At 38.5% G+C, this 23,791-nt stretch overlaps 1 protein-coding gene across 3 annotated transcripts in view; it reads right to left on the bottom strand.

Moving 5' to 3' along the window:
* Positions 1–1,021: 1,021 nt before the first annotated feature.
* Positions 1,022–23,791, bottom strand: part of LOC144980834 (phosphatidylinositol 3,4,5-trisphosphate 5-phosphatase 1-like) — a 149,816-nt gene continuing 127,046 nt past the window's right edge. For all 3 annotated transcript variants that reach the window (XM_078928682.1, XM_078928681.1, XM_078928680.1), the window contains 14 exons: positions 22,734–22,830; positions 20,856–20,994; positions 19,604–19,703; positions 16,755–16,846; positions 16,265–16,346; positions 15,407–15,552; positions 13,853–13,910; positions 10,971–11,065; positions 10,577–10,667; positions 9,659–9,755; positions 8,585–8,649; positions 6,285–7,230; positions 2,692–2,830; positions 1,022–2,265 (listed from right to left, as the gene is read on the bottom strand). In XM_078928682.1, the coding sequence (XP_078784808.1) occupies positions 2,020–2,265; positions 2,692–2,830; positions 6,285–7,230; positions 8,585–8,649; positions 9,659–9,755; positions 10,577–10,667; positions 10,971–11,065; positions 13,853–13,910; positions 15,407–15,552; positions 16,265–16,346; positions 16,755–16,846; positions 19,604–19,703; positions 20,856–20,994; positions 22,734–22,830 (2,393 nt within the window). In that variant the 3' untranslated portion in view covers positions 1,022–2,019. The remainder of the gene's footprint in view (positions 2,266–2,691; positions 2,831–6,284; positions 7,231–8,584; positions 8,650–9,658; positions 9,756–10,576; positions 10,668–10,970; positions 11,066–13,852; positions 13,911–15,406; positions 15,553–16,264; positions 16,347–16,754; positions 16,847–19,603; positions 19,704–20,855; positions 20,995–22,733; positions 22,831–23,791) is intronic.

Genomic DNA, 23,791 nt, shown 5'->3' on the forward strand with positions numbered 1-23,791 from the left:
AAAGACATTCCAAAACTAATCTACTTCATGAGAAATCCTAGTAACAGCACAGGACAAATACATCAACAATAAATAAATGATATCTCTATAGTGATGGATATAAATAAATGAATAATTAATTTTAAAACATTTATATAGCTAATCTCTACAGATTAACCAAGCTTAACTTTCTCAAGTTCATGATTGAAAATTGAACAAATTTGTTCCAGTTTCAATGCATATGAACTTGAGGGAGTTAAAGCACTTCCATGTTTCATTTTTAAAAATAAAAAGAAGATGGCATTGGCTGGGTCATGTGGGCAGAGTGCAAAAAGGGTCACTTCCCAAGACAGCCCTGTACTGGACAGCAGATGGGAAGAGAAAGCGAGGGAAGACCCAAAGAAACTGGCGAAGGACCATGGAGAAAGAATTAAAGGAAGCGGCCTGTCCTGGAATACAGCCACCCCAAAAAATGGAGATGTCTGGTGGATGCCCGATGTGCCTCAAGTATTTCATTAATTCCCCAAGCAAGCTATATGAAACTATATTTCCATTTCATACAATATCATTTGCCAGTAACAAAGTAAATATTTAATACAGTCATTGGTTGCCTTGAACATGGGGAGCCTTATTCAATTGGCTGCCAGAACCCTGACAAAAATAGACCATCTTGACAGCAAACTCTTACTGAAGGACAATGGTAAACAATAACACGAAATGCCCTGTTTATAAAAACTATAATAATAAACACATCATCTAGGTCACTGGTAGAAGTAAACAACAATCTCTTGATAGAATCTGCTTGGGTCAGACTTCTTGGAAGTGGCAGACGACAAATTTGTCAGAAAATTTTTTCACAGAACATAGAGCACCTATATTTTATATCAATAGAATGCTTACTTTACACATAGTGCAAAATGGTGATGAAAAGATTTAAAGACTGGGGTGATATTGTCGGAAAACCAATCAGTTTGTTGAGTGTGACCACAGCTTAAGAGGTGAGTCAGTGCAAAAGGTCACTATCTCTGTGTGATGAGAGGGGTTTTTTTTTCCGTTTTTCGTTTATTTTTCTGATGAAATTCTATAAAACGAATCCAAAGCTGTCAGAAGCTGTGGACTGTTTGTTGAAAGTCGTGAAATTACAAAAATTAATATGATAGCTTCAAAACAAAAAAACACCTCAAAATACCGGGCTCAAAATCCTTGTTCAGCCACAAACAAAAACAGTTTACAATTGATCATATTCTATCCACCTCTACCTTCCCAAAACACGAGTTGGGCCAGGACAATTTCCCAAAAAATGATATGAAGTCAGTCAAGAATTTGAAGATGAGATCAAAATTAGCGAGTCTATGGGTCAAGAGTGAAAAATAACACAGCTGCGTCTATCGCTATTATTGGTGATCAGAAATAAGATATTGTGTACGAAAATATATTCACAGACCTTGATTTATAACCCCCTCCCCTCACCCTCCACCCAGTCAATAAAAGCATAAAACATAAGAAATGAAATTCCACCTCATTCCACCTCCTTAACTGTAACTCCAGTCAGGAAACCATTTGAGGGGGGGGGGGGGGGGTTGCCTTATAAGCTTCACACTCTTAAATCAAAGCCAACTATAGGAGGAGGCATCGTGGCTCAGTAGCATGGTCTTTGCTTTGTACCCGAAAGATACACAGATTGACTCCCCCCCTGCCATGTTGTGTGGCCTTGATCAAGTCGCCTCGCCCTACTTCATTTTGCAACTGATGTGTGGATTATTCCAGTCTTCCCTTGGAAAAGACCCTCAAGTCAAATTTCGCCTAGGGGATGGATAAAAGAACATTTTTATTCTATTTTGATCTTATTTCATAAGCATCAGCTGTCACACATTTCCTTCAAACATGCAACAGGAGCAAAAACCAGTACAGGAATCGAGTTAAATTCAACCTGATTATCAGGCTGTTTCTATACAAGAATAAAATATTCATAATAAATACTTTGAAATTTCAACCAACCAACCATCCGTCCATCCATTCAGTAACACGCACGTAGTCCAATCAGTTGGAACATCCTTTCATATCCCTAACGCTGTTGAGTATCCGTAGTCGGTGCTCGGCATCCCGTATCCCCATCTTCATGACGCTGGCCGCGTTGAGGCCAGGCATGGCCGTCATGGAATCCCAGCCGTGCTGCAGGAAAGTTCCGATGTACTCGGACAGACCCAGGCCTTTCAGCCATTCGGGTACCGTTGACGGTTTCTTCAACTCCTCGTACGGTCTGATGGCGATAGATGGGTAGATGTTCTGGTGGGGGAATAAGGATAAGGGTGATGACAATAATGATAATAACAACAATGGCTGATATCTATCATAATAATAATAATAATAATAATAATAAGAAGAAGAAGAAGAAGAAGAAGAAGAAGAAGAAGAAGAAGAAGAAGAAAGGAGGAAGAAGGAAGAAGGAAGAAGAAGAAGAAGAAGAATGATAACAAAAACAAAAAGGACTCATTATCATCACCACCATCATCATTATCATCATCATCACCATCATTATCATCATTATCATCATCATCATCATCATCATCATCACCATCATCATCATCATCATCATCATCATCATCACCATCATCATCATCACCATCATCATCATCTTCATCATCATCATCACCACCATCATCATCACCATCATCACCATCATCATCACATTAGATCCATCACATCCCTTACCTCAGCTGGATAAGGAGGGGCAGTTGGCGTGACCTTTGGGTCAGTCCAGGCAGAGGTGGTGGTTGCTCTAGGGGAAGGGGAAGGAGAATCAGTTCCAGACTTACTAGCACCAGACAAGGACGATGGCTTGATGCCAGACCTGTGGGTGAGAATAACATTATTACTAATACACATTTCCACAGTGACAACCCTGTCTGTTATTCATAACACTATCACTAATACACATTTCCACAGTGACAACCCTGTCTGTTATTCATAACACTATCACTAATACACATTTCCACAGTGACAACCCTGTCTGTTATTCATAACACTATCACTAATACACATTTCCACAGTGACAACCCTGTCTGTTATCAATAACATTATCACTAATACACATTTCCACAGTGACAACCCTGTCTGTTACCCATAACACTATCACTAATACACATTTCCACAGTGACAACCCTGTCTGTTATCCATAACACTATCACTAATACACATTTCCACAGTGACAACCCTGTCTGTTATCCATAACACTATCACTAATACACATTTCCACAGTGACAACCCTGTCTGTTATTCATAACACTATCACTAATACACATTTCCACAGTGACAACCCTGTCTGTTACCCATAACACTATCACTAATACACATTTCCACAGTGACAACCCTGTCTGTTATCCATAACACTATCACTAATACACATTTCCACAGTGACAACCCTGTCTGTTATCCATAACACTATCACTAATACACATTTCCACAGTGACAACCCTGTCTGTTATTCATAACACTATCACTAATACACATTTCCACAGTGACAACCCTGTCTGTTATTCATAACACTATCACTAATACACATTTCCACAGTGACAACCCTGTCTGTTATCAATAACACTATCACTAATACACATTTCCACAGTGACAACCCTGTCTGTTATCAATAACACTATCACTAATACACATTTCCACAGTGACAACCCTGTCTGTTATCCATAACACTATCACTAATACACCTTTCCACAGTGACAACCCTGTCCGTTATCCATAACATTATCACTAATACACATTTCCACAGTGACAACCCTGTCCGTTATCCATAACATTATTACTAATACACATTTCCACAGTGACAACCCTGTCTGTTATCCATAACACTATCACTAATACACATTTCCACAGTGACAACCCTGTCTGTTATCCATAACACTATCACTAATACACATTTCCACAGTGACAACCCTGTCTGTTATCCATAACATTATCACTAATACACATTTCCACAGTGACAACCCTGTCTGTTATCCATAACACTATCACTAATACACATTTCCACAGTGACAACCCTGTCTGTTACCCATAACACTATCACCAATACACATTTCCACAGTGACAACCCTGTCTGTTATCCATAACACTATCACTAATACACATTTCCACAGTGACAACCCTGTCTGTTACCCTTAACACTATCACTAATACACATTTCCACAGTGACAACCCTGTCTGTTATCAATAATAATCTTTTGTCAAGGCCAGGACAAAACCAAGTAATCTCATTCTAAGACAAAGACAGAAAGCAAGTTGGAAAACAGATATATGGAGATAGAAGACACAGTAAGTACCTTCCTGCCCGCTATGGGAGGTCAGGAACCCCATCCACCCAGACATAGGGGGATATAAGACACAGTAAGTGCCTCCCTGCCCACTATGGGAGGTCAGGAACCCCACCCAGTGATATAAGGGGATATAAGACACAGTAAGTGCCTCCCTGCCCACTATGGGAGGTCAGGAACCCCAACCAGTCGGAGTGGTTTAGATGTTAACATTTTAATTTACGGACAAGAATACGAGACTTGCTTATGTCTAGATATTGTTTTGCTAGACAAACGTATTCAATTTTCAGCCCTATTCGTCACCCGCTGTGAAATTTTCCCACCACGACCATCACTCGACCATCACTCGGGTGGAGTTTTAGTACTGGTTAGGAATAATCTTTATAAAAATGTTATAAAATCAAATATCGCTTAAAAATTGATCTTTAAAAAATGAGCTTTTATTTAGCGCAATATCCACTAAACATGCTCAAATCGCTTTACAAGTGGTCCCAGGCCAACAGCAACACTTAACATGTAAGACTGGACATGATGCCATAATTTGTGCTTTTATCCATCTGCTTGAATAACAATTTGACCCAAAACTAAAAACACTGGATTTGTATTCATGCGCACCAAAAGGTTATTTATAATTACCAATCAGCTGTCTTTTACACCTAATTTCACACCAATAAAATGTGTGAAAATATTCTGCAATCATTGAATAACATTTTTATTCAAAGCGTTCAAAGCTTTATTCAACAATTACATATTTACTAAGAAATATAGGATTTTCCAATGAGAGGGGTGGAATATTAACCACCAACGCTTTATAAGGGGTCCTAAGTCAACAACAAAGGACGAGACGTGATGCCTGTTAGGCAATATACAATTTTTTTTCAGACAGATACGATACTGTTAATGACCAGGCACTCAAAGAGAATGCAAGTAAAGAGCCTTTTCCAAGGACTCAACTCTGTGCCAATGAGAGTGGGACTTGAAACCAGGACTTTCCAATCGGAAGGCAAGAGTCATACCACAAGACCACATAGCCCATATGAACTTTTTTGAAGAACAGTTTTCATGAGCACACACATGTATAAACACACACACACAAACACCTACTCACCCACTAACACACCAAAAACAAACTATGTTTGTTTGTTTGTTTTTAAGGGTTTCACGGTGCTTGCAACACATTAAGTCATTAAGGAAATAAAAAACTGTTCTAGAATTACAATTAAAGCACACAAGAAAAAGTAAGTCAAAGGGGAATTGGTTCAAATAAGAAACAGATGTAGATTCCAAGAGCACACTATCATTGTACTTAGTTTGAGAACACGTAAAAGTCTCATCCAGATACAAGCACAGGTCCTTACTAAAAGGAACACACTCAAATGTTTACAAATCATGTGTACTGTGTAATAACAAAAACAATACAATGCAAACAGAGCGATGATTTACAATACAAAAAATACAATCTCCTAAAACTAACTATCCATTTGACTGTTTCCCTCTCAGCCAGGGCCAGGACAAAACCAAGTAATCTCATTCCAAGACAAAGACAGAAAGCAAGTTGGAAAACAGATATAGAGGGATAGAATACACAGTAAGTACATCCCTGCCCACTATGGGAGGTCAGGAACCCCATCCAGTGCCCACTATAGGAGGTCAGGAACCCCACCCAGTGCCTACTATGGGAGGTCAGGAACCCCACCCAGTGCCCACTATGGGAGGTCAGGAACCCCACCCAGTGCCCACTATGAGAGGTCAGGAACCCCATCCAGTGCCCACTATGGGAGGTCAGGAACCCCACCCAGTGCCCACTATGGGAGGTCAGGAACCCCATCCAGTGCCCACTATGAGAGGTCAGGAACTCCATCCAGTGCCCACTATGGGAGGTCAGGAACCTCATCCAGTGCCCACTATGGGAGGTCAGGAACCCCATCCAGTGACCACTATGGGAGGTCAGGAACCCCGCCTAGAAAACAAAACCAAACTAATAATCACCTGGAAGAAGTGGGGGAGGGAGAATTTTGACCTTCTGCCAACGTCTTGTGTGGAATTTGATGGTGAGGATGATGATGATGGCTTGCTGCAGACACATCTATCTTAGGCCCCGTAAACTTGGTCCCGTGCACGGCGTGTGGAGTCAGACCACTCCCATTGGTCACAGAGTCAGCACCGGCTGTTGAAATGTCTCTACCACTCGTATCTACCAATGGCGCCGATGGAATGACGGAACTGGATGATGATGAAGATGAGGAGGATGATGATGATGATGAGGTGGAGGAGGAGGAGGATGGTGCAGTTGATGCTGACGAGGATGATAGAGGTGAAGGCGTGGTCTGATTACTGCTATTATTGCTATGAATGTTTGCAAAAACTCCCAGTTGCGTTTGTTGTATTGCTGTCTTTATGATTGAGTTGCCAGGGGAGCCTTTCATGGCGGCCATTGGGTTGATAACACTGACACCCGTGGGTGTGTTTTGTGGTGGTTGTTGGAGGCTGAGCTGTCCCATTAGTGGGGCTTTTATACGTTTGCTCGGAATGGGAGGTGGATGATCTTCGCAGGATTCCAAAGAAGATTCCGGAATAGCTGGTACTGGGTCGGAGGGGACTCTCCGTACGACGGTGTGGTTCACGTAATGAGATGGAATAGACCCCTGGGATGGGGGGTCTTCCTCCACGATGCCTCCACTCACACCTGCTGTCACCGGAGAGTTTTGATAGTTCCCAGGAATGGCAGAAGTTGATATTGAGGAAGACGGGGATGTTGATGAGGAGGAGGAATGAGGTTGGGGGATGTTGGGGGCTGTGGCAGTGGCAGTGGTGGAGGAGGATGATCCCACTGATGCCGAGGGGAAGAAGTTGGAATGGTGTGGCAGGTCCACGGGCGGGGACAGAGACAGAAATTCCTCTGGGTCGTGGTACTCCGTGTCCAAGGCAATGATTTCTGTAGGGGGGAGGGGGGGGGGGATGGAAGGGGGAGGGTGGAAGGGGGAGGGGGGATGGAAGGGGGGGGGAGAGAAAACATATATTAAGATGAAATAAGATAAACTATACTTTATTCATCCTTGTATGGAAATTGTAATTCTCTTTCACAAACAATTCGGTAATATTATATAAAAGAAATATCAAATGGAAAGAAATTAAATATAAATTGGCAAAGGATATTAAAAGTCTTAAAAAGTACAGTGGAACAACAAGCGGATATATTAAAAATAAAAATAAATCAAATTCACTTTATTCATCCCATAGAGGAAATTTGTCTCTAGGGTCTATTCCAAGGGAAGACTGGAATGAGCCGCAGTGCAGCACCGCAAATTGAGCTAGCGCGAGATGACTTGCTCAAGGCCACACAGCGCAGTGGCAGGTGATCGAACTCGGTACCTTCCGGGTACGAAGCAAAGACCGTAGCACTGAGCCACGCTGTCCCCTATGCATTGATAATACATTTATAATAGAATTTTTGCATTAGACTTTTTACTATAAATAAATAATCGAATGAGTATGAGTATGGCATGATGGGAGTTTTTGATTCATTGGTTTTTTTATCTGTTTTATTTTAGGGATTTTACAACGCTTGCAACACTATTAGGTAGGATCCTGATAGGTCAGTGGGTAGAGCACTCGCTACACACACAAAGGGACCAAGATCAATCCTGGGTGTAGTCGAGATTTTATTTATGACTCCCTGCCCACCCAGCAGTGAATGGGTAGCTGTGTCTGTTAGATCTGGTGGAAAGTACTTTGCGATAGATTAGCATCCTATCCAAAGGATAGCAAGCAACTGCTATTTTCCATCTCACGCTAAAGAAACCGGGATAAACTCCGGCTCCATGGGCCGAATGGCTCTGAAGGACTTTATTTTATTTTTTTTACTTTATAAGTCCTATCCAGGCACAAGCAAATAGTCCCACTATGGACACACTCAAATATTTATATCATTCAGACAAAGAACTATATCAGTACATAACAGACAGATGGTTTAAAGGGGGGGGGGGGGGGGGGAATTATCATCTTTCAAAAAAATGTTTCTTAGTTTGATTGTCACCCTCCCAGCTATGAATCCCTGCCAGGACCAGGAAAAATGAACCGAGTAATCTCAATCCAGAATGTAAAAGAAAACAACAACAAAAATTGAGCATTTATAAAACGCAATACTCATTAAATGTGCTCAAAAAGTGCTTTACAAGGAATATAAAGCCAGAGAGCAACATGGAAAGAGAAATTGGATATGGGGGATAGAAGACAGGGAAATTGACCCTCCATATATAAAGGATAAGAAAGATTGTTTTTGTTCTTACCGTAAGTCTTCTTGCTGGCTCTAGAGGCCAAGAAGTTGGCACCAGTAGAAATGTACCACTCTCCTCTGGGGAATGGACAAAACATGGAATGAAAGAAATGGATTAGAATATGAGAAGGAGGTGAGGTAGGTCTTACCATTTACACATTCAAACCTATGGGAAAAGCTTGATGCATGTCGGGATTAACTAATTCATAATTCCACAATACACCACACACACACACACAATACAACATGTCACTACATAACAACACTAATCACCATCCCATAATTGACACAGCGGAAGTAAGGACGTATAATATAAAATAAACAACACTAAACTCTCGAATGAAAAACCATTCTACGGACAAATGCCGACTGATGAAATGAAGGACATGGAAACATTCGTTTCGGATCAAAATGTGTGAGTGAAAACAAAAACCATGAAATAATAGTGCTCAACTTTTTGATAAAAGGAGCTAGTTAAAAAACATTTCAAATAAAATTATTATCAACTTCTACAACATTGTTTCGAGCATTCACTTCCCGATGAGAGCGAATGCTCGAAACAATATTGTAGAAGTTGATCATAATTATTCTTGAAATATTTTATGTATATAATATAATATATAAGCAAAACAAACAAATAGATAAATAAATGAGTACATTTATATAGCACATTTCCACAGATGAACCATGCTCAATGCGCTTCACAATGTTTCAATTATTCCCCCAGCAGTTCGCATAAAACCATATTTCCATTTCACAGCTATTTATAGCCATTCGGCCCATGGACCTGGAGTTTAGCCTGGTTTCTATCGCATGAAACGGACAATAGCAATTGCTTGCTATCCTTTGGATAGGATGCAAGTCTATCGCAAAAGTACTTTCTGCTAGATCTAACAGACACAGCTACCCATTCACTGCTGGGTAGACGGAGGGATCAGAAAAAAAATAAATCTCAACTGCATTCGGGATCAAACTCAGTCCCTTTGCGTCTGAAACAAGTGCTCTACCAACTGAGCTATTGGGACCCCCCCCCCAATTATCATTTGTGTAATGATCTTTAAAACAATAAAAATCCAGTAAATATTACTTGAGTTTCCCCGTCTCCTCTCCAAAATGTGTCATGGTGGCCTCAAAGTAACACGGCTCTCCTGTAAACATTTCCTTCAGAGACAGCACACATTCACCTGAAATGACAGACAAGATAAATATGAAGAGTGGTTTTACAAAACTCACAAACTCTGTTTTTCCCCATTTTGAGATATTGAGGATTATTTCCCATAAAATTTCTCATTCGGTCTATTATTTTATCATATTTGAACCTCAAATTCACACAAATCTATGGAAATTCTTGTGTCATTTGATGCTCAAAATATAATTTGCGTTTCAATTTATCTCATGGATGGAAATCTTAAAACGTAGAAAAATCGACTTAACGAGTTTTGGAAAACCAGCTTTCAATTATAAATCAGTGCAAAAATATAAAGCTTTATGAAATAAGAATTTTCAACAAACAAACAAACAAAAATAAAACAAAAACAAAACAAACATTGAATCAGAGATTTACGTATGATTATTTGTTTTTAATCATCATGAGCTTTCTACATTTTAGATTGTGACTTTCCGTTACCATATGGAAATGTTTTTGTTTATTTCCATTACGTACATTCATTGGCCATGTCAAGAAACTGATTGATTTGTCATCTAAAACAGTTTAGCACCAAATAATTTAAATTCTTATTCAAAACAGTTCTTATAAATACAGCTGGATGGCTAAGGGACTTGTGTGACTCTCTCTGTCTCCATCATTCTCCCTCTCTCTCCATCCCTCCCTCCTTCCCCCCACCCCCCCCCCCCCCCTTTCTCTCTCTTCCTCCTCTCTCTCTCTCTCCCTCTCTCTCTCTCTCCCTCTCTCTCCTCTCTCTCTCTCTCTCTCTCCTCTCTCTCTCTCTCTCTCTCTTCTCTCTCTCTCTCTCTCTCTCTCTCTCTCTCTCTCTCTAGTGATTACCATAGGATTCGTGGTCTTCTCCAGACCCCTTGACAGCAATCAGAATGTGTTGGTCCTCTAGGTAGTCAGCATCTCCAAACAATGGACGGAGCTGGAAATGGAGAGAACATTTTTTTTTTAAATCAACAAATTTGACCTACATCTCAAAATAGTATTATTATCACTCAGAGCCCATGAACTTTTTGCCATATCTAATATAGATCCAGTTACCCAATCACTCCTGGTGGAAAAAAAGGGGGAGGGGGCTAAGAATATATATATATAGACAGATAGATGGATGGATGGATAGATAGATTTATAGATAGATATTGTGTCTGTGTGAAAAAAGATAAAAGGAAAATAATCTATATACAACATGCTTTGAAAAAAAAAACAAAAAACGAGAGGCATTTACCTGGGGCAGCTGATCGGCCGTCCAAATAGGGTTCATTGTAAAACCTGCCTTCTGGCTGTCTCCAAATCGTCTGTTAGACTCACAGCATATGATGTCTGGTCAAAGGAATAGAGTGGGGAAATGGATGATTGTGGTGGTGTGACGTCATGGTGCCGATGGATTTGAACCAGTAGACGTGGGACGTTTTACTATTTTCATTATTTTTTAAAACATTATTTTTAATATCTTCATCATCATCCCCATTAACATTACAATAATCATCATCATCATCATCATCATCATCATCATTGTCATCATTTCCAATTTTCATTATGATAATCATCACCACTATCACCACCACCATCATCATTATCATCATCCTTATAATCATAATTATCATTATCATATTAATTTAAGCGCTAAGGGTTTGATGTCTCAAAGTTTCAACGCTATATAGGTGTTCCACATTATTATTATTATTATTATTATTATTATTATTATTATTATTATTATTATTATTATTATTATTATTATTATTATTATTATTATTATTATTTTATTGCTATTATTAGTATTATTATTATTATTATTAGTATAAGTATAAAACCACCTGCAAAAAAGCAAAAAGAAACTATTATAACACGAAACTGTCATCAGTGAGGGACACTAAGGAATTTTTCTCTGTTTCAAAGGAACTTTTAGGGGAAGAAAACGGCATGTGTCTACCCACTAATATCCCGGTAGAAAAGCAGCCGGATGCATTTTCAGATTTCTTTTCGGGAAAAATATCGAAAATTCGGAACAATTTGGACCTCGTGCAAAATGAAGAAATAAATTTCCACCCTTTTTCGGGTTCACAGGGATTCTCTTGTTTTAAAGAAACAACTGAAGAAGAGATTTCTAAAATAATTTTTTCATCTTCCTCGAAGTCATGTGATTTAGATCCTTTACCAACTAATATTTTGAAATTATGTCTTCCTGAATTGATACCTTGCATAACTTATATTATAAATCAGTCACTTATCTCAGGACAAGTCCCAGATATCTATAAACATGCAATTGTAAAGCCTCTCATAAAAAAGCAAAATCTTGATGTAAATGACCTTAGTAACTACCGTCCCGTCTCAAATCTGCCATTTCTTTCTAAAATCCTTGAAAAAGTTGTCCTCAGACGTCTTTCACAACATCTCCATGAAAACAATCTATGGGAAAAATTTCAGTCAGCTTATCGTTCTTACCACAGCACAGAAACTGCTCTGTGCTGTGTTGCGAGTGATTTGCTTGATGTTTTAGATAAAGGTTCTGTTTCTCTTCTGACATTGTTAGACCTTTCGGCGCGTTTGATACTATTGATCACGGTATTCTCATTAAACGACTTAATATAACTTTTGGCTTGTCTGGGACTGTCTTGCAGTGGTTTGAATCTTATTTAGATGGCAGAAAGCAACAGGTTATGATTTTAGATAAACTTTCTCGTCAACATACATTGTCTTTTGGTGTTCCTCAAGGCTCGTTTTGGGTCCAATTCTTTTTGTTTTGTATACTTCTCCATTATCTAATGTCATCACTGGTCATGGGCTGCGCTATCATCTCTATGCAGATGATACGCAACTTTATGCTACTGATAAAACTAAAAATCTCGAAAATATTGTGAAACGTGTGGAAGGATGTGTGACGGATGTGAAAGAGTGGATGGATGCAAACAAGTTGAAAATGAATGAGTCAAAAACAGAAGTGATGATTGTGGGAAATAGAGGGCAGTTGAAGGTGAATGATGGTCTTGAGGTGTTGATTGGGGGTGAAAAGATCAAAGTTTCAAAGACTGTGAAAAATTTGGGGGTCTATTTTGATTCAGAAATGAGAATGTCAGCTCACATTTCTGCTCTCTGTAAATCTTTATACTTTCAATTGAAGAAAATCAGTTCGATCCGTCAGTATATTGCAATTGGAACATGTAAAACATTGGTTGTTTCCCTCATTTTTTCGAAACTAGATTATTGTAACTCGCTGTTTGTCAACTTGCCTCAGGCTTCTATTAAACAATTACAACTGCTGCAAAACAGTGCAGCAAGATTAGTTTTTGGCAAAAAAAAATTTGATCATGCAACCCCTTTGTTGGCATCTCTCTATTGGTTGCCCATTGAAAAGCGCACATATTACAAAGCAGCGTGTCTTGTTTATAAGTGTTTGACTGGTATAGCACCGGCATATCTCACAGATCACGTGGTCATGTGTAAATTTGAAAATTACACTTTAAGATCATGTAATGACCAAACGAAAATTTCGGAAAAAAGATCAAGAACAAAATTTGGTGATAGATCGTTTGCTTGTTTCGGCCCCAAGATTTGGAATGAACTACCACGTGGTCTGAGGGAGTGCAAGTCTTTACCTACTTTTAAAAAGAATCTCAAGACACATTTTTACTGTATTTGTTTTTCTTGACTCTATGAATCCTTGATTTGGCTATGAATTATTATTGTTGTTATTATTTTTTTTTCACTTAAAATTGATATTTATATTGTAAAGTGCCCAGAGCTTGTGTTTTACACGAGAATGAGCGCTATATAAATGTGTATTATTATTATTATTATTACTATTATTATTATTATTTTATTGCTATTATTATTATTATTATTATTATTATTATTATTATTATTATTATTATTATTATTATTATTATTATTTATTATTATTATTATTATTATTGTTTTATTGCTATTATTAGTATTATTATTATTATTATAATTATTATTTTATTGCTATTATTATTACCACCGTCATCATCATCATTACAATAAACATCATCATTATGAATATCCTTGATAATCTGAAATCCAATCTGCCAGATATTCTTCAACAAGAAACCCAAACACTGATACAACTCTGTGTTTGTGTGTATTTACCTGGCATGCATGATGAAGAAAACTCTAGAATGTAAAACTGTTTGGTGCTTGTCCGGATCTGGATGGGACACAAGTCAAAAGAAAATGATACAAGATCTCATTGCATTGTACGTACATACAATATAGTTGGGCATCTGGAACTACTTGAGCTGAGATTTTATATAGAGCAATATCCACCAAACATGTTGAAAGCGCTTTAAATAACAATGTAAAACTGAATGTAAGCTTCAATTTAATGTACGAAAAGAGATATCTGTGTTCTTACATTAAATTGAAGCTTACATTCAATTTTACATTGTTATTTATTTCTTTGAGCTTCGAGCAGCAACATTTACATGAAAGCACTTTACAAGGGTTCCCTGACCAACAGCAACACGTACCATGACGCCTGTTCGGACAGAGACAAGCTGTTAACAGCCAAGTACTCATTTTACACCTGAATATGGTGAGAGAATGTGAGTAAAGAGCCTTTTCCAAGGACTCAACTATGCGCCGAGCCATGCTCAAACCTAAGACCTTCTGATCCGAAAGCGAGTGTCATACTACAAGACCACATAGCCGCACTACAGTTAAAACTGAAAAAAAAAAAAGAACTCTGGATGGACGAGTTTTCCTATAGATACCATACTACTGTACTCTGGAACAAAACACATATTTAAAACTTTGGCCAGAAAACTCATCCTTCAAATATCGATCGATTTACAAGACTCTCATCTTGACAAAAACTCTCAAACCCGGGAGTTTCAGGGAAGTCCCAGCCAGGACCAGAACAAAACCTAGTAATCTCATTCCAAGACAAAGACAGAAAGCATGTTGGAAAACAGATATAAGGGAGTATGAGACACAGTATGTGCCTCTAGCCTGCCATGGGAGGTCAGGAACCCCACCCAGTAAGTAAGTGGAGTGGCCGGCTTAAATGAGTGAGTGAAGGGGCCTTCTAGTCTGACTTGAACTCAATTTTAGTCCTCTAGTACATGCTAACATGTTACCAGATTGGCACAGTGTGTCAGTTATGTTACAGTGGTCAGAGGAATCAAGCAATACAAAAAATCACACAGAAAACATACATAAATACATAAATTAAAAAAAATAATAATGAATAAATAAATGAATAAATAAATAAATAAATAAATAAATAAATAAATAAATAAATAAATAAATAAATAAAATTCCTTTTATTCATTCCAAAGGGGAATTTGTCTTTAGGGTCTTTTTCAAGGGAAGACTGGAATAACCTAGGCGTCAGCTGCAGTGCAGCGCTGCAAAGTGAGCTAGGGCGAGGTGAGTTGCTCAAGGCCACACAGCGCAGCGGGTAGTTGAACTCGGTAACTTTCGGATATGAAACAAGACCGTACCGCTGAGCCGTGCCGCCCTCATTCAAACCATGGAAACTTCAGAGTGCTGGTTCCTCACCTGGAGCTTTTATGCATTTGAAGACAAATTTGACCACAGACACAGCTTGAAGCTACTACAGTCGCCAGACAGATCTAGGCATGACGAAAGTCTCCAAGAATACATTCAAACCTTGAAAATTTGAATATTGAGTGTTCTCACCTGGGCTTCAATGCGTTTGAAGACAAATTTGATCACAGACACATCTTGAAGCGATGCCCGATTCTGGATGAAAGGGGAAGCAACTCCTACTGTGAACGACCCAAACACTGGCCTGTGGTCGCTGTTGAGAAGATTCTCCACACTTCCTGCAGATCGTAGAAAGAATCAAATAAAATCTTACGCTAGTTGAGATATAACACAACGGACGTAAAGGGATCAGGAGAAAATGTAAAGAATTTACATATTTAAAAACTTGAGCTTTTTTATCACGCAATATCCACTAAACGTGTTCAAAGCGCTTTACAAGGGGTCCCAGGCCAACAGCAACATAAAAGACAGGACATCTCATAGTTCAAGCCTTTAGTTCAAAATGGAATTTCAATTTGATTTGATTTTAATTCTAAGACATTTAATGGATAGGGCGAGTGAAATTTCTACTAATGTTAAAATCTTAATTTTTGTACTTATGCTCATCTTTTAACTCAATTCTTTTTATCTGCCTCATCCCTGTAGTTTGGTCCATATTCAGTATAAATAAAGACACCAAAGAAATGCAAAGAGAGAGGGAAATGGGTAGGTTTGTTTAGGAAGTAATATAATAAGAAATATGGTCCTGATAGCTCAGTACGTAGAGCACCCAATTCCAGGTAAAGTCTAGATTTTATTCTGACCCCAGCAGTGATTGGGTAGCTGCGTCTGTCAGATCTGGCAGAAAGTATTTTGCAATAGACCAGCATCAAAAGGGTAGCGAGCAATTGTTATTGTCCGTTTCAAGCTATAGAAACGGAGATAAACTCCAGCCACTTGGGCCTAATAAAGGCAGATTTAGGTTGTAAAAGGCTCGATACTGGCCCTTACCATAGGCTGTGTTTTCTATGAAAGTCCCTGGGAAGGAATTCCACAAGATACGGTCACACCATGATGGGGCGTTGATGCGTTCCTGGAAGATGAAAGGGGTGGGAGGGGGGAGTGGGGGGGAATCGGGTTAAACATGATTGTAGTGATGAAGGCATTGTTTGTGTTGATGCTGTTGCTGGTGTTGATGATGATGATGATAATAATAATAATAATAAATAACTTTTAATAAAAGAACGTTTCTACCATCTGCCTGGATTTAACCAAACGTATTAACATCTTAATTGTTCGTTGTTGTTTTTTTTTGCTATTGGCAGGACAAGGGCTTTGAATCCAAAATGTTCTGTGTTTGGTATTCTGTTATTTTTTAAAGCTGTTGTGGTCATTTTAACTTTTACAGTCCACAGCCTCTGGCAGTTCAGTATTCTCTTTGAATAATCTTGACAGCCCCCCCCCCCCCCCCCCCCTTGAATGGAATGTAGAGCAGACGTACCCCTGATGCCTTGGTCTTCTTCCAGTCATACTTGTATCCTGGTGTCTGCCTCTCTAGACGATAGGTGGGCATGAATGTGATCTCTGGCTCACCTTGGAGAAAACATCAACAACAACAATCTAGAGTACAAAACTAATCATCAATCTCTTTGACTCTATCGAGTGAAAGAAAATCAAACAAATGTGAACATGAGAGAGTTGAGGCTTCATTTTCTATCATATTTGGTTAACTCACTCAACCCTAACACCGACAATATCCGTAGTTTACCCGGGTTATTTTTACCCAATGCCTATTTATCACATTTTTCTGAGACAAATTATAGGCGTATATCAAAGCTAATGTTTTTAGTTTTTTCATGTTATTGACAGTTGAATAAAACTATCTCTGTACATGCTCATTTTTAATACATTTCTTCCAATTTTGAAAAATAGAAAAATTTCTAGTATTGAATGAGTTATTGGCTTTGTCAGGAAAACACAACTTTTGAACCACTTAGATGACAATTCAAATATTTTACCAACTGCCCACTAACTTTTAAACAACAACAACAAAATAAGAAGATATGAAGTGAATAGAAAAGTGCCAGAAGACAATAGAGAATAAAAAATTTTTTTCGCGGCGGTGGTGGGGTTTGAACCTGCGACCTTATTGGTACGACAACTCCGCCTGGCAGGTGAGAGCGTGGCTCTACCGTGTGAGCTATCCACGAACACAAAAATATTCGTTTCAAACTCAAAGTCATTACTAGATCCCTCTCTCACCCACTTCTTGAGACCGCCGATTCGTTCGTACACCACCATCGCGAATAATTTTGACCAGCAGTTAAGCTTAATAGCCAATATTCTCAACACAAACATATAACATAGAAACGATTGAGACATTGAGTATGCTCCGGTGTATGGGGTGAATTTATAATTCAGAAAAGTGAGTGGAGCAGGCACTTATGTTGGTAACAACAAGATATGAAGTGAATAGAAAAGTGCCAGAAGACAATAGAGAATAAAAAATTTTTCGCGGCGGTGGTGGGGTTTGAACCTGCGACCTTATTGGTACGACAACTCCGCCTGGCAGGTGAGAGCGTGGCTCTACCGTGTGAGCTATCCACGAACACAAAAATATTCGTTTCAAACTCAAAGTCATTACTAGATCCCTCTCTCACCCACTTCTTGAGACCGCCGATTCGTTCGTACACCACCATCGCGAATAATTTTGACCAGCAGTTAAGCTTAATAGCCAATATTCTCAACACAAACATATAACATAGAAACGATTGAGACATTGAGTATGCTCCGGTGTATGGGGTGAATTTAAATTCAGAAAAGTGAGTGGAGCAGGCACTTATGTTGGTAACAACAAGATATGAAGTGAATAGAAAAGTGCCAGAAGACAATAGAGAATAAAAAATTTTTCGCGGCGGTGGTGGGGTTTGAACCTGCGACCTTATTGGTACGACAACTCCGCCTGGCAGGTGAGAGAATCGGCGGTCTCAAGAAGTGGGTGAGAGAGGGATCTAGTAATGACTTTGAGTTTGAAACGAATATTTTTTGTGTTCGTGGATAGCTCACACGGTAGAGCCACGCTCTCACCTGCCAGGCGGAGTTGTCGTACCAATAAGGTCGCAGGTTCAAACCCCACCACCGCCGCGAAAAATTTTTTATTCTCTATTGTCTTCTGGCACTTTTCTATTCACTTCATATCTTGTTGTTACCAACATAAGTGCCTGCTCCACTCACTTTTCTGAATTATAAATTCACCCCATACACCGGAGCATACTCAATGTCTCAATCGTTTCTATGTTATATGTTTGTGTTGAGAATATTGGCTATTAAGCTTAACTGCTGGTCAAAATTATTCGCGATGGTGGTGTACGAACGAATCGGCGGTCTCAAGAAGTGGGTGAGAGAGGGATCTAGTAATGACTTTGAGTTTGAAACGAATATTTTTTGTGTTCGTGGATAGCTCACACGGTAGAGCCACGCTCTCACCTGCCAGGCGGAGTTGTCGTACCAATAAGGTCGCAGGTTCAAACCCCACCACCGCCGCGAAAAATTTTTTATTCTCTATTGTCTTCTGGCACTTTTCTATTCACTTCATATCTTGTTGTTACCAACATAAGTGCCTGCTCCACTAACTTTTCTCAACAAAATAAGAGAGATATATGTCTTAAGTGATTGATTCATAAGTCAAATATAAATTATCATTTTATCAAACTTTTCAGCTCATACCCGTTGCAAAAATCAGAATTTCAATTGAAACAGATTGTTCCATTTTTTGGGGGTTTTTTTCATCAAAATATATTTTTCTAAAAACATAAAAATGATCATTTTGGAGCGGGCATGAATTTCATCACTATTAATCTTGCAACGATTTATTCAAATCCCTGTGAGAAATTCAGGAACAGACACGGGTGTAAGATGAAAAACTGTAAAGGTGTCTATGAAACAGTGCCAAACGAAGATGAGAAAAATACAAGAAAAAAAAAATTCCAAAATTAGTCTGTCTCAACTCGACTGGGGATCAAACCTCGGATCTTCTGATTACTGATCAGATGTGCTACAATTGCACCATGGAGAATATCCAATAGTTGGAACATTCAAAACACAACACAAATTAAAATATATGATAAATAATTAGGCAAGAGGCAATTCACTCCATTTCGCGAGTGTTGAAATTCAAAGAAAACAACAAAGTTTTTAACATAATATAACATAACATAACATAAGATAACATAACATAACATAACATAACATAATATAACATAACATAACACTGCTAATATTTCATGAGTGTTAAAATACAAAGAAGAAAGCAATGGTTTTAAATAAATGAGTTTTCTAAAATGAACTCACTGAATCCGAAGAAAGCCCTCTTCTCAAACTGGCACCGTCTGAGTTGGTCGTGCTCCAGTAACTGTGGGTATTCTCGTTTCTCTGCTCTCCTGAGAACAATCTATTGGAATATACAAGGTTACGTACGGTGGAGACCAAATGAGGCCTTGGAAAATTATGGTTTACAATCCCTTCTAGATATTAAGTATTTCACATTTCCACATTGTACGGACTTTTGGTCTGTTAAAAATAATCATATAAATAAAATCTGTTAAATTGTGCTCATTTTACAGTAACAAATATGTCAAAATAAATAAAGATGATTGTTATTGTTATTTTGTCTTTTCTTTTGTATTTAGAGTGCAAGAGAGAACCACTTTCACAGCGTCAATGTTAATATACTCTGATTGAAAATAGTATATATAAAATCCAATAATATATGAAAATCCAATTAGAATAAGGAAAACACACACCAATTTGCATGAATTAATTAGACTAAACAATACGTATCCTGCCTTATCGACAGTAGAACAGTCAACTGACAGTCATGACGTGATTCTTCATCTGAAACCCAATTCGGAGTCGGGATACGAGGTAGACTTAACAGTAAATGTTACACATAGTTTTGTATTTTTGCACGCAGAACTGGTGAGTACTTTACTTTATCAAGTACCATCAACAGTTAATTTCTGTGTTTAACAAAACACTGAATGCATGTAATTCTCTAATTGTGTAACTGGAAATATTCTTTTTTTTTTTTGGTTATAAAGCTCAGAATGCATTTCCAGTAATCTCCTTATTAGGGATGCCTACGTGTGGTATAAATAGCTCAAAATAACAACATATCACAGAGACTGCTTTGCACCAAGAATGCATGAAATATTTATTTTTGTCTCACCTGTAACATTTTGTTACAAATAATACTGTCAGAGAATAAACTGTCGATTTGGAATCAGATTTAATTTCACATTACCTTTAAGTCATTCCGGCACCTTCCATATCACTTCAATACTAAACATCTACCGTTGTCCATCATCGGCTGATATCAGATACTCCTTTAGAGTAGTCATAAACAGTGTGTGAGTGTATGTGTGTGTGTGTGTGCATGGTTGAGAGGGAGGGAGAGAGAGAGAGAGAGAGAGAGAGAGAGAGAGAGAGAGAGAGAGAGAGAGAGAGAGAGAGAGAGAGAGAGAGAGAGAGAGAGAGAGAGAGACTTCAAACAACGTTTTGAATTTTAAATCTAAAAACTTGAAGCCACGATGGCCATGCGTACCTCCACAGGTTCTGAGATTCTATAGTTCAAATCCCCAAAGAAAAAGACGTGATGGAATTTGTGAGTGACGTCATAGTTCTCCAGGTTCTTGGGACCCATGGAAAGACTCTTCAGGATGTCACGGAAATTCTGATTACGTCTGGGGGGAGAAACAACAATATAAGCAACTATAGACAATAACAAACCAGAAAAAAGTCTTTCAGAGCCATGTGACCCATAGAGCAAGAGTTTATCTGGTTTCTGTAGCTTGAAACAGACTATAGCCATTGTTTGCTATCCTTTGGATAGGATGCTAGCCTTTCACTTTCACAAGTACTTTCCAGCAGATCTAACAGACCCAGCTACCCATTCACTTTATATTTCATCAATAATAAATAAAATAAATATAAATAAAATTCACTTTATCTACCCCATAGGGGAAATTTGTCTCTGGTGACCATTCCAAGGGAAGACTGGAATAACCCAGGTGTCAGCCGCAATGCAGCGCTGCAAATTGAGCTAGGGTGAGGTGACGTACTCAAGGGCACACAGTGCAGTGGGTAATCGAACTTGGTATCTTTCGGGTACGAAGCAAAGACTGTGCTGCCAAGCCACTCTGCCCCAATGAAAAAAATGAATGAAGTTGTCATAACTTTGAACTTTGTTATTGTTTTCAGACCACAAGTTACTTGACTAGTTTTCAAGTCCCTCTAAGAGACAATGTAAATGTTGCTGCTCGAAGCTCAAAGAAATAAATAACAATGCAAAATTGAATGTAAGCTTCAATTTAATATACGAAAACAGATAATATGGCTGTTTCGGGTTTCCTCTTTATCAATATAACGGGATGAATGAAACATTACAGACGAATGAGATAGTGTGGTAGTGGCATTGTTAAGATGAATAAAGAAAAACATTGATGGGCCCTATCATCTGTTTTCATTTATTAAATTGAAGCTTACATTCAATTTCACATTGTTATTTATCTCTAATAGACAATAACGTTTAAGGTTACACCAGGAATTGTGATTTAGTAGAATGGATCTGATGGGCATCAATTCCACACTGACACACAACGTTACACCAGGAATTGTGATTTAGTAGAATGGATCTGATGGGCATCGATTCCACACTGACACACAACGTTACGCCAGGAATTGTGATTTAGTAGAATGGATCTGATGGGCATCGATTCCACACTGACACACAACGTTACACCAGGAATTGTGATTTAGTAGAATGGATCTGATGGGCATCAATTCCACACTGACACACAACGTTACCCAGGAATTGTGATTTAGTAGAATGGATCTGATGGGCATCAATTCCACACTGACACACAACGTTACACCAGGAATTGTGATTTAGTAGAATGGATCTGATGGGCATCAATTCCACACTGACACACAACGTTACACCAGGAATTGTGATTTAGTAGAATGGATCTGATGGGCATCAATTCCACACTGACACACAACGTTACACCAGGAATTGTGATTTAGTCGAATGGATCTGATGGGCATCAATTCCACACTGACACACAATTGGAACAATGTGGCACAGCAGTATGAATTTTGCTCACACCTGAAGGGTACCTAGTTTCAACTACTTGCTGCACTGTGTGGCCTTGAGCAAGTCACCTCGCCCTAGCTCAATTTGCAGCGCTGCACAGCAGCTAATGCCTAGGTTATTCCAGTCTTCCCTTGGAATAGACCCTAAAGACAAATTTCCCCTTGTGAATGAATAAAGAGAATTATATCTTTATTCATCTATTGATTTATTGTTTAATTTTAATTTTTCTTTTTCCTCGACACCAAACAGCATTGTCCGGTCAAGTGAGAAAAGTAAGACCTGTGACTATTCATAATTCTACTCAATATGCATTGTTCCAATGGTTACCTGTCCAGTCTCTCTTCCCCTGAGGTGAGATGGGCGTTGATAAAACAGAAGGATGTCCCACTGATGTAGAATGACACGGCAGCTGCTCCTTTGTTGCCTGGTAGGAGGGGAAGAGTCAATTGAATTGGATTGAATACATACATTGTTTATTGTCCGTAGAAAAATACATATACATGCATCTTTTATACAAAAACAACTAGAACAAGAACAAAGTAATAATATTTTATAAATAAAAGTATATTTTCTTAATAAAATTTGAATAAAAACAATGGTAATAGTTGATGATGATGACAACGATGATGATGATGATATGATGATGATGATGATGATGATGATGATGACGATGATGTGATGATGATGATGATGATGATGATGATGATGATGATGATGACGATGATGTGATGATGATGATGATGATGATGATGATGATGATGATGATGATGATGATGATGATGATGCTGCTGGTGATGGGCAGTGGTGACGACAATGATAAAGATGATAATGATGCTTATGGTCGTGGAGGCAAGTGGTAGAGGCAGTGGTGTTTCTTAACAAAAGGATGTAAAACAAATACAAAGAATATGTACCCCACTGTATCAATAGTGTATTCTGTTGTGGTTGACAAATTTATAAATTTTCAATCAATGGTCAAGAATTATGATTATGAGTGGCAGCGGTGATGATGATGATGATGATGTAAGCGACAAAGAAAAAATTGATGCTGGTCTTGAAGACCAAATGAAAATGAGGATGACAAAGAGATGAAGGAGAGGGATGAAGAGGAGTGGAAGCCGTAGAGAAACAGGACATTAATATCAATACAGACATGCCAGATATTATGAACAATTCCTAGAATTACCAAAATTTAGCTTTATCTCCAATTTCAGAACTACATGAGCATTTCTTAGTGAGGGTAAATGTGTTGATTTTTAAGGGGGGGGGGGGGGGGGGGGGGGGGGGGGAGCGACACTAAAGTAAAGGGTCATTTTTTTTATTTGATGAAATATCCTAAACTTCTATGCACAGTCATAATGTATAAGTTTGGGAAGGATGATTGC

Source organism: Berghia stephanieae, chromosome 10 (assembly GCF_034508935.2).
Source record: "Berghia stephanieae isolate SIO BIC M18660-M18661 chromosome 10, UCSD_Bste_1.3, whole genome shotgun sequence".
NCBI classification, from domain to species: Eukaryota; Metazoa; Mollusca; class Gastropoda; order Nudibranchia; family Aeolidiidae; genus Berghia; species Berghia stephanieae.